Source organism: Xyrauchen texanus, chromosome 33, assembly GCF_025860055.1.
Source record: "Xyrauchen texanus isolate HMW12.3.18 chromosome 33, RBS_HiC_50CHRs, whole genome shotgun sequence".
In the NCBI taxonomy this organism is placed as follows: Eukaryota; Metazoa; Chordata; class Actinopteri; order Cypriniformes; family Catostomidae; genus Xyrauchen; species Xyrauchen texanus.
The window spans coordinates 14,699,848-14,712,085 of record NC_068308.1 but is presented as its reverse complement, the minus strand read 5'-3'; the positions used below and the strand labels follow the sequence as shown (position 1 = coordinate 14,712,085).

Genomic DNA, 12,238 nt, shown 5'->3' with positions numbered 1-12,238 from the left:
ATGGTTTTCAAGGTTATGGGCATGTCACGCTACCTGCCCAAAATGGCATCTGTCTTATTTTACTACCATACATAAGGTTTTGGTCACACTTTATATTACAGGTACAGTTTCTTTAACTACTATGTTTTAATATTAAAATCATACAATACAATGTACTTATTGTGTAACTCACAATATTCACATTTGCTGCTACTGAGGTTGAGGTACGGGTAGCTTTAGGGGTAGGGTTAGGATTTATGGTAAGAGTTTAGATTAGAGATAGGCATTCATCAATAATTTGATATTCGAATATTTAAGCTCATAAAAAAAACAATATTCGAATATTCTATTATTTAAATGAAGGTAATTAATGAGAAAGAGACGTTGCAAAATAATTTTTGTACTCTTAAAGGTTGTGTCACCATTAAAAAAAAACAAGCTTCTAATTATAATCAAAACAAGCTTATATCATGTATATATATATTTAAACAAACAATGCGTGAAAACCAAAAAAGGATAGAATGAAAGCATTTAAGCTGTCGCAAAGTGAAGAAAAATAAACCGCTAATGAAGTAGACTGATGCAGTTAACGTACAGGACAAGTATAAATACTTGGCATATAATAGATATCATATTTATTTTGTATCTCATGTCATGTTTTTGTTGAGAAAAACAAGCATATCCACGTGCTCTGTAAACTATACTCATTTATACACACCAGTATATATTATGGGATGTCCCTTACCTCAGCTAACAAAGTTTTTCTCGGATGCCATGTTTGTTGTTTACAGAAGCGTTGCGGGGATTACGTTGCTACAGGGACGCTGCTTTCTGATGAGCTGCACATATATGAGAGTAAATTGTACACCGCTTATCCATTACATTTAAACAGGAGCCCAGCTTTCTCACAGTAAGCCACATTATCACAATAACCCACTTATCTGGTGTACATCTGAACATATTGACAACCGTTTGCTCATCAAATGTGATCAACTTGTGTCCACACTCAACAGCGCCACCCATTCTGTTATAACTGCCAGCTTTAGTTTGTGTGTTCAGAATTTAACATGCATCTCACTGTATATATGGCCAGCAAAGCACAACTTTGCTAAATTCGAATAGTATTTTTACTATTTGAATAATTATTGCAGAATGAATATTCGAATATTCGACTTCTCGTGTACATCCCTAGTTTAGATTAGGACAAGGGTTGGGTTAGGGTTAGGGGTAAGGTTAACAGTGTAACTACTGATGTAATTAAATTAAGTAATTTAAATATAAGTACAATGCAAGTACATAGTAGTTAAATGGCCAATAAGCACACTCCTGTGAATGCACAATCTGTATTAATGTTGCTACATAGCTTGGCAGCCTATAGAAGAATTGTATATGTAGATAAATAATATTAATAGATTTACTATTTATTGAACATTTCATCATACTGCTGTTGCTGCCTCTTTATACAACCAGTAAGCCGCCTGGAGGCTATGAATTACAGTGATTTTACCAGAGGGAGTGAATGCACAGCTTGCTTCGCACCATACCTAATTGGTAAAATTACTAACACCCTACCTTGCTTAATTTAAATTGTATAAACCAATATACTTAGCTATTTTAAATGCATGATTATATGGTTATTTGCATTTATCAATGTTTTTTCCCAGCTCTCCATGACCATTTCAGAACAGACTTGGGACCCATTTTTTGGTTGAGAATCACTGCTGTAGACCATGTGCAATGTGTATACCTCAGATGGTTTATCTGAAAGATATGAAAAACTGAAGCGGGGCTGCATCATTTGTGTATATGTCTGTCTACACTGCCGCTGTGTCGCCCAGGTGCTCTGAAGGTAATTAAAACATGTTTAGCTGCTCTCTGCCACCTGCAGCCATAATGTCAATATGATGATACAGCTGTGAGGTTTAGGGTGGAGTTAATGTTTTACTGACTGATGAAGAGGAGATTCTGACAGTGTGATCTTTGCAGATCATTTGAACCTCACTGAGCACGGAATACTTTGTCTCGTTGTAGCTGTTTTGCACTGTCACACTTGTGTACAAAACTTTTAGTAACATATTTCAATTTTGAAATTGTATTTTTAACATATTTTTCTGTATATGAACAATCAGTCTGTAATTGCACTGTTTTTACTTATTACACAGTAACGGTTCATTTTGAGTTAACATCACATGACGAAAGTAAAAATTGTGGTTATGTTAATATTAACAACTGATTCAGCAAATGATCAATTTACATGATTTTTGATTATTTTTGACTGATTCATTAAAAAGAACCAGCTCAAAAGAGTTGGTCGTTCACAAGGCTGGTTGTGCCTCAGTAGATGTCTGGTTTTGGCAACAAGGACACTGCAATAGAAAGATGTATAATCTATGTATCGTCTTTGTATTATATCATGACGCCCAGTCTTTCGGCCTCATCACATTCAATTCAGACTGCAAGGCCACAACTAAATTTGGTATAATGTGAACTCTGTATTATAACTATTTTGCTCTGTTGTTTCGAAAAATGCAGACTCCAGAAGTATTAACAGAACCAAATGTCATGAAAATTATTTAGTTCTAGCATTTAATTATTATTATTATTATTATTTTTAATGTAACTGGTTCTGAATACCAACCCTACTAAGTGATTTTTGACCGACAAGATCACTGGGCATTTCTTGACATCTGTGACATCTTACTGATTATATTAAGCTTTTAATTCCTGAGTGATTCACTAGAATCTCTCTGTCTCCTTATATCTTCAAATGAGTCCTTTAACCTTAACATACTCATTATCCTATTATTATTATACTGTATACGGCACATTTACCCTCTTCATTTAATGGATTTAATCATCTTTCTTCAAAAGATGAAATATGTTACCCTGTGGTTGAACAGTGTAGATAATAGACTATTGAATATTATTCAGCGACATGAATCAGTTATGTAAGGGTTAGTCTCATGTAGCCAAACTCTTGACTTGCAGCTAAAAGTGTGGTCCACTTTGCAGCATATTCTGGCAAAGAACTGCAAACTTAGACGGGAAAGGATTGCCTGACTGACACGTAAAGCAACCAACCACTGTTTTGTGGACTGGAGTTTGCGATTTAAATAATTGTTTATCAGGTTTGCGTGCAATATGCATCAGATGGTCAGTGAATGATCTGTAAGCAACTTTGAGGCCATGTAAGTGTAGATACAATCATTTACAGAAGCCTGAAAAATACATCAACAAAAAAAGACAATTTCATTCTAAGTTTCAGAGAGAAGGTGGAAAATGGTTATTCAAAACTAAATTACTACTACTAAAAAAACACTGTAAAAGGAATACAAAGCTACAAAAATGATGAATATGACACCCTTCATCAATGCACCGTAGCACAACATCATTGTGTCAGTCATGTTCTGATGTAACAGTTAGCATTTCACCAATCAGTGGACCTATTTTGTGATACGGAGAAGCTAACGAAAACTAATTAAAAAGCAAACCATTACAGTAGCTGTTGCTGAAGTTGATGTCAGTATTTGTGTAGCATCACCTGCAGCAGAGTGAATGTTCTGACAGCATAAACAGAGCAGCACATTTCAACACCAGGGGATTTTCAGACTTTTGATTGACTAAAACATCCCCTACAGACACTGACTGATGACATAGACGGGGACTAAACCAACACAGAGGAACAAAACAAACCATTAGTTTGTGATTTAATTAGACTCATTAAGCTAGTTTTTCCTCAGTGAAGAAGATTAGTTTACATGAAAACCTTCCAAGTATTTATACTTCTAATAAAGTTGACATGTCCTGCAGGGTGACATGATATACTCAATCTAAAACTATTATAATTATCATGAATGCAGCTTTTGGGACTGTTTGAATGAGATACTACAATGACTTTGTACTTTTTGTGCAAATTAATTTGTCACACCACATTTAAAATAGTCATTTTATTTATTAAATATCAAAAGCATTTAATGTGCTTAATTCGACTTTCCCTCGAGACCGTTTATAATGTGGAACTGATATCCTTTCACTACTTAAGGCCTAAAAATGGCTCATTTACAACTTTGTTATAAGAAGTGTTTGTTTTTTGAAGGCTTTGTCCACATCTTTGCAAATTTGATTCAGGATTTGGCTGTTACATAAGCTTCTCCTCTCACAGTGTCTAATTGGCTGGGCTCTCAGACTCTGTGAGACAGAAGTGTAGGGTTTTGCTCTGAGGTACTGGATGTATCCACTGTCCTCCCTATTTATGACCCAAACTAACAAGTGCCAAGGGACCTCTTCCTTTTCCGGCTGTTATAGCGATATACTGTACACCTTGAGCTGGATGTATCACCTAACATGTACTAACAATACACACCTTGAATTGGTGTTCAATTGGAATCGGACTCTTTCTCTGAGAAACAAATGTGCCAGGTCAATTTATTATTATCTTTGATTGCTATTACATTCCAAAAATATATTTTGACCTATTTTTAAGATTTTATGTTTTGTAGATCTTATTTGCATATAAATTTCTCAATTTTACCATTCATGTGCATATGCAAATTATTACATTTATGTAACTTGGAGAGGGTGTATGTTTTTGCTCTCTGCACATTGTAAAGTCTCACCCCTTCATTTCTATATGTTTTTTTCTGCATTGTGGCTGATTTATATATTTATTTGACAAATAAATTAAAAAAAATATCTAGTTTTTAGCTTTCCCTCTTATTTCCTATGGTCGGTCAATTTTGACCACGAACAGCAAAGGTATTACTTTTTTTTTAACGACCACTTAGACTAATCGAATCAAGTCTATTTTTTGTGTGTGTTCAGATGGTGAGTAGAGGAAAAGTCAAAAAGTCTTTTACCGCTCAGATAAACAAAAGTACTTTTATTACATCAGAAATTTTTATTTAGGTTAAAAATGACCGAACAGAATAGGAAGGTTAATCGATGAGATCGGTATGTTTATTGCAGTGCTTTCTGAATACACCTTGAAAACATCAACCAATCTAACAAGGAATAATAAAATGGATGTTAAAAATATGTGTGGGTTCTTTTGAACTATCAACAAAACTTTACTTGATTCAATAGGCCAGTAGCACATACAGACTATGTATTTATTTAACTGAGTCACATCTTTACGGGGATTAATAATCACAGTGTGCCAGCAAACTGCTTATCTGGAGGTAAGAAACTACCATAAAAAATACACCGAAAAATACACCGAAATGCTGAAGTAAAAGCTTGATTTAAATGAATTTAAGCTTTTGCTTAAATATTGCATTTGTTGGGCTCATAAAATGTCATGGAAATGTCCTGCAAATGTTTGCCCTGCAGATGCACTAAGATTGACAGTGATCCATGAAACATAATTTATGTCAAATACTGAGTTTGTTCTGATCCACTGATCCTGATGGAAATTTAAATAAGCCCAAATCTCCAATAATATTTTGGAAACTGGATGTTTCAGCACTTTTTGGACATTTTTAGCTCAATTTGAACAAAGCACCCACTGAAGGCATTTCTTTTCTGGGGTGCCAAAAGAACCTGGAAGTATGTCACCTAGCATTTCTTTTGTAAACATTATCTTCTATGTATAGTGAAATGAACTATTACTTGGTGGAAGAATTGTTTATTCCTGTAGTAAATGTAACTATTTATTGAATATTGTTCTGTTTTATCATATTGCTGTTGTTGTCGTTTTATAAAAGCAAGTTTCATGTTGTGCCTAAGAACAACCCTTACCCTTAAATCACTATAATCCACATCCTCTCATGGCTTAATGCTTTAATATATTGTCTATATGGTGTTATTGTTTGTTTTTTCCTGAATGAAACTTTCTCGGTGTGTCATTTAGTTTCTTTCTACCTCAGTTTGACAGCAGGATTATGATGATGCATCACCAACAAGTATCGTAATGTTCTTATGCAGTGAAAGCTGTCCTAACTCCTGACCCAAGTACTGATGGCTCAGCCATCCCACTGTTTTGCAGAGTAAGCCTAAAATAGACCTTTTTAAGAAGGTGTCACACCTTCCAATTTATTGTGTGCTTCAGCTCTACAACTATATGGCAGCTTGATGCCAACACATGCCATGCATTTGTCCTTGGCACTGGAGATGACAGCACAATTGCTAGCTAATAAAACATTAAAACCACCTGCCCAATATTGTGTAGGCCCCCCTCGTGCCGCCAAATAGCGCCAACCTGCATTTCAGAATAGCAATCTGAGATGCTGTTCTTCTCACCACAATTGTACAGAGCGGTTATCTGAGTTACCGTAGACTTTGTCAGTTCTAACCAGACTGGCCATTCTCTTTTGAACTCTCTCATCAACAAGTCATTTCTGTCCACAGAACTGCCACTCACTGTATGCTTTTTGCTTTTGGCACCATTTTGAGTATATTTTAGAGACTGTTGTTTATGATAATCCCAAGAGATCAGCAGTTACAGAAATACTCAATCAGCCCATCTGGCACCAACAATCATGCCACGCTCCAAATCACTGAGATAATTTTTCCCCCCATTCTGATGGTTGATGTGAAAATTTACTGAAGCTCCTGACCTGTATCTGCATGATTTTATGCACTACTGCCACACAATTGGCTGATTAGATAATTGCATGAATGATTGTTGGTGCCAGATGGGCTGATTTGAGTATTTCTGTAGCTGCAGATCTCATATGGGGGTAATATCTCTGGAGGTAATAAAAGCTCAAAATCAAAACAATCTCACACACACTCTGCTGACAACTACCTTCAAACACATGATGGATCTGCGATGCATGCCAGGCAAACCGAATCACTTCGGTGCTCAGTTATCCAGAGTAAACAGTAACGAGACATCTCAGGGAAGTTAAAAAAAAAAAAAGCCATGACTTGCAAGACTGATTTTTATTTTCTCTTTAATTTCAGAATAAGGTGTTGAATATTGATGGCGTGAGGGTTAAACTACAGGTGAGTATCATTTATTTTATGCAACTATTAAATTAAATTGCAAATGCCAGTTAAAGAACTTGTTCAACCCCAAAATAAAAACTCTTACTCACCCTCATGATCTTTTAAATCTGTACGACTTTCCTTTTTCTATGGAACCAAATTGTAGACATTTTGAAGAATGTACTGGTCGCTCTTTTCCATGCAATTACAATGAATGAGGACTCAAGCATTCAAGTTTAAAAAAAGAAGTTCCATAAAATTATCTTAAGTCAAAAGATAGCTGTGACTAAGCAACAGTTATTATTCACTGATAGTCTTCCCCTCCAGTGAGCTGTAAACCTGAGAACTGGTGCAACTGGATTATTGAATTAATGAGTTCTTGAGTCAGTGAACTTGAACAGAATCCAATTAGTCCATTTAGTGAATGAATCATTCAGACCGGTTTTGTGAAAAAGATCAACCTATTTAATTGAAAAGATTCAAATCAAATTTACAAATCATTCATGAATCGAACATCACTACTGTACTATTTTCATCAACTCTCACAAACTCTTTTAGGAGAACTTGGACAGATATTAAGATTTCCAGTGAATAATGACTTACAATTTAGTATAATTCTCTCTAAAATCTATCATACAACTTCAGAAAATGATATCGTATTTTATGGTGCATTTGCATTATTTTTGATGCTCCAGTCCCTATTTATTGTAATTGCATGTTAAAGAGCCAACAGAACATTCTTGAAAATGTCTCTTTTTGTGTTCCATAGAAGAAAGAAAGTCATACAGGTTGGGAATGTCATGAGGGTGAGTAAATGATGGCAGGGTGAACTTATCCTGTAATCATTCCCTGCTGACAGACCATCATAATTCCAACTGGGCTTAGCCAGAAAGACTTTTAGTTAGCCATGACCATGCTGGTCAACCAGCTTCACCAACTGGTCCACCAGCTGGAACACTGTACATTTATGCTGGTCAAAGTTGGTCTTTTGAGCAAGGTTTCAATATACTGTAATATCTCACACAAACACATTTACTTCTATGTACTATCTTTGAAGAACTAGGACTATTAAGAGTGATTAACCTACAACATAAGTTACTAATGTTTTATGAGATTATACCATTGGCATGTTTTTTTATCAGAGTAATTTAATTACTTCATTTCAGAGCAATTATCTTTGCTATTTTAAGCATTTAGGTAAAACATTTGGATGTTCCCCTGTTTCTTTCCCCCTCTGGATAATATTGACTAAGTAAACGATAAATGCGCTTTAGAAGGATAAGCTCTAATGAGAGTTTAACGAGGCTGTCATTAATATTTAACGCTCCATTAGTCACATGCCTCGCACTAGTGAAGGGATACACAGAGATGCCACCACATATTTTATTTAACCACATTGACAGCTTAATAATCTTATTCACCTGGATATGTGCTGTGGATAGTGTTACTTTGTTTTAAAGCTTGTTAGTGTAATTATTGTGGACTTTTAACAGTTTGTCCAAGAGAGCGGTCAAGGAGAAAATTATGTTAATTTAGCGTCTGTTGATAGGGTTTATTATGGAACGGTGAAGAACAGTGAATTGTTCACTGTGTCAGGTCTAAAGGGCAAATACCTCAAAGCAAATACTGTGTAATCCTCCCACATGCTTTCATTGTGTCTCCATATGAAGGTTTTCAAACATCAAGACTGGACTTTATATCAACTCATTACAGGGGCAGCTGCTTGGCATTGTTCCATAATCTTGTTCTCAAAGGAGTAGTTCACTTAAATAAGAAAACTCTGGCATTATTTACTCACCCACTTTTCATTCAAACTTTCTTTCGTGGAACTCAAAATTAGATGCTAGGCAAAGTAGTCTTGCAGCTTTGAACCCCATTCACTTTCACAGTATGGAAAAGTTCCATACTGTGAAAGTGAATGGGGACTGATGCTGTTGAGCTCCAAAAATAACAAATAAGCATCATATGAGTAGTCCATAAGACAATATATTCTTATATATTCAGAGTCTTCTGAAGTCATTGAATAGTTTTGTGTAGAAATAGAGCCAATGATTTGGTCGTTATTTTACTGAAAATCTTGCCCTCCACCACAGCTCTCAAATTTCATGCGCACTGGAAGGGAAGATATTCGTTGAATAATGACTTCATTTTTGGTCTCTTCAACACAAAAAGCCATCGTATAATTTCAAAAGAATTTGAATGTAGAGCACAAGTCGTATGGACTACTTTTATAGAGCCTATTCTTCATTTTTGGAACTTAACAGCATCAGTCCCCATTCACTTCCATTGCATGGAAAAGAGCTGCATGAATATTCTGTGTTATATCACCTTATGTAAGGAGAAGTCATACAGATTTGAAATGACATGAGGGTTTATTAAATGATGACCTAATTTTCATTTTTGGCTGAACTATCCCTTTATTGACTGAAAGTCATCCCAGAACTGCTGCCATATTTTTTAAATGTTTGTGCGTGATATCTCACTGCCTTTGATAATAACAGGCTGCACTGCACATCAGCATTCTTGCCTGCATGCTCACTTTCGTCAGTGTGAAACATAACCCTGTTCGACAGGTCTCTGTGTGTGATGAAGGTGCTCTTATCAGGATGTGGATGGTGTAAAAAGGCTTGAACTAACCATAAATCTGCATTCTTGTCTTGTGACACACGCCATTATAACATAATTAAAGCCTTTTCACCTTCGTGCCATTTACAGTGTTATGATAAATAGTCAGATCTGATATATTGAATAAATAGAAGACTGAATGAGGCAGCTCGAGAGATGAGGCCTAGTTTCCTTTCTTCTCTTCCGCTGTAGATTTGGGACACAGCTGGACAGGAGCGATTCAGGAGCGTGACGCATGCTTACTACCGTGACGCCCATGGTGAGTTACATTATAATATATGAAGATTAGTTGTCTGACCCCAGCTTAGCTGGGATATGTGAAAAAAAATATTTCACTGTATATATGCAAATGTATAATGTGTGACAAAATAAAGGCTTCTTCTGCTGCTTCTGGGTTGGAACTGATATACAAAATGATTTGCTGGTGTTTCTCAGTGCAGTACTCAAATCAAAACCTCTGCCAAGACATATATATTGCTTTTATGAATAGAATTCTAAAAATGGTACATCTAAGACATTTGCTACCACTCTTTTTTTCTTTGTCCATTTTTTTCTCTCTCTTTACGACTTAAACACGCACATTATCATGACACACAAATACTAGTACAGTGACTCATTGATATTCCTCAAACTTTTTAGAGTGTTTTCTAAAAGAACCAGTTTTAGGTATATTAGGTATATTCATACTGAATAGCAAATTGGGTGATTCTCACAAAACCTGACAAGAAAATGTCCTGGTCCTATTTTACTATAAACTATAAGAAACAAATGAGAAATTCTATTTTCATATAGAAGATGAAGCCTACTTGTAGTGGCATTGAGATTTTTTTAGATTGTGATTTTTTTTTTTTATGACAATCGTCAAATTTTAGCCACCAATTCTCATTACCGTAATGCTAAAAAAGGGATGGTCTTTATAATATTAACATTACTATAACAGCATATGTTGTACTGAAATACAATAAAATAAAATAAATTACTGTGTTACAGTAATGAGACTTATCATAAATGACAGTTTCGCTTATTTGTACCCCCCAATTCTCATTACCGCAATGTAAAACGATATATTATGTAAACTGTCAAGTATTTAGACATCATAGTAGTACTCCCTTGGCACTGCCTTTTTAATTTTCACTAATTTTATTTTAGAAAAATGATTGTGCAACAGCATCTTTTTAATCTTAATACATTAAAAACGGACTGTGTTACAGTAATAAGAATCATCATTGAAAACAATGGGAATAGTACATGTAAATTGTCCTCTGCTGAACACAAACGATTTTTAGAAGAATATTTCAGTTCTGTAGGTGAATACAATGCAAGTGAATGGTGACCAGAAATTAAAGGTCCAAAAAGCACATTTAGGCAGCATAAAAATTATCCATAAGTGTCAAGTGGTTAAATATGTCTTCTGAAGCAATGTAATTACTTTGGGTGAGATAAATCAATATTTGTCCTTTTTTTTAACAATACATCTGAAATGAAAAATGTGAACGTGAAGATTTAGGGTATCAGAAGACATATTAAACCATGGTTATTCAGTCATATGGATTGCTTTTATGCTGCCTTTATGTGATTTGGGGATTTTGAAATATCTGGTCACCATTCACTTGCATTGTATGGACTTACAGAGCTGAAATATTCTTCTGAAAATCTTTATTTGTGTTCAGCAGATGAAAGAAAGTCAAAAACATCTGTGATGGGATTTTGGATGAGATGAGAATTTAGATTTTTGGGTGAACTGTCCCCTTAAGTATCCTAAAAAAAAACTCACAAACAATGCAAAAATATCTTAATGGTCCTAAATGCAGGCTTCATTTTCTTTATGCCAAATGTCATACTGAATTGTGATTGGTCTTGTCTCCCTTGCAATTATGTAACCATTTATATAGCCATCTTTATACTGCACATGCATGACTGTGTGTTGATTCTTGCATGCAACAGACTGAAAACAAGATACATGATCAGCATGTCATGACAACGGCAAAACGGCTCTGATGCTGCATTTCATTTATGCAGAACCAAACTCTAAAACCTAAACTTACATAAAACTATAACACTATTCTTTTGCTGCCTTGCAAGTACTGGCATTTCCTTCAGGAAATGAAAATCTCATTTACTTTTTCTCAATAATACTCCTCTCTCATATATACTGTAATATTATAGTAAGGCAATGAGCTACTGTACCAATGCCAAAACATTTCTGTATTAAAACCATGAACACACCAAACCAGGGCATGTTTTTGACCTGCATAAATTTCTCTCTCGCTCTGTCTCTATCTCTCTCTCTCCTCCTTTTATCTGCTGTATTGCACTTGAAACACTTAATATATTGTACCAAACGTATATCTTCTTAGAGATGCTCCACTGACTATCAACTTAGTGAGCTAGCTTTTGTGCTTATATTTCAACCATACAAATCTAAATTGAACAGAAACACTTAGTGCTGCAGTGAAATGTAACTGGCCTCCATCTAAAGCAAAAGGACAAATACTAATAACAATATGCATGTTTTTGTAGCAGAGTACCAATTTTGCATTCCTAAAGTATAGCAAATGTTTTTACATTTTAAAGATATTTACAGATGCTCAGTGATCTTTAAGCAAATATTTTCAAAGTGCAAGTGCGACAGACCCACCAAAGCAGACACTTACACTTTAAAACAAGACTGATTGGTTCATAATGGGCAGCTACTGTGACTCTTTTA

The 12,238-nt window shown here is 35.1% G+C and overlaps 1 protein-coding gene across 1 annotated transcript in view; it reads left to right on the top strand.

The window, feature by feature from the left end:
• Positions 1–12,238, top strand: part of LOC127626577 (ras-related protein Rab-26) — a 123,369-nt gene that overhangs the window by 39,267 nt on the left and 71,864 nt on the right. Inside the window, exons 3-4 of the mRNA XM_052102465.1 lie at positions 6,883–6,924; positions 9,724–9,790. Of these exons, the coding sequence (XP_051958425.1) occupies positions 6,883–6,924; positions 9,724–9,790 (109 nt within the window). The remainder of the gene's footprint in view (positions 1–6,882; positions 6,925–9,723; positions 9,791–12,238) is intronic.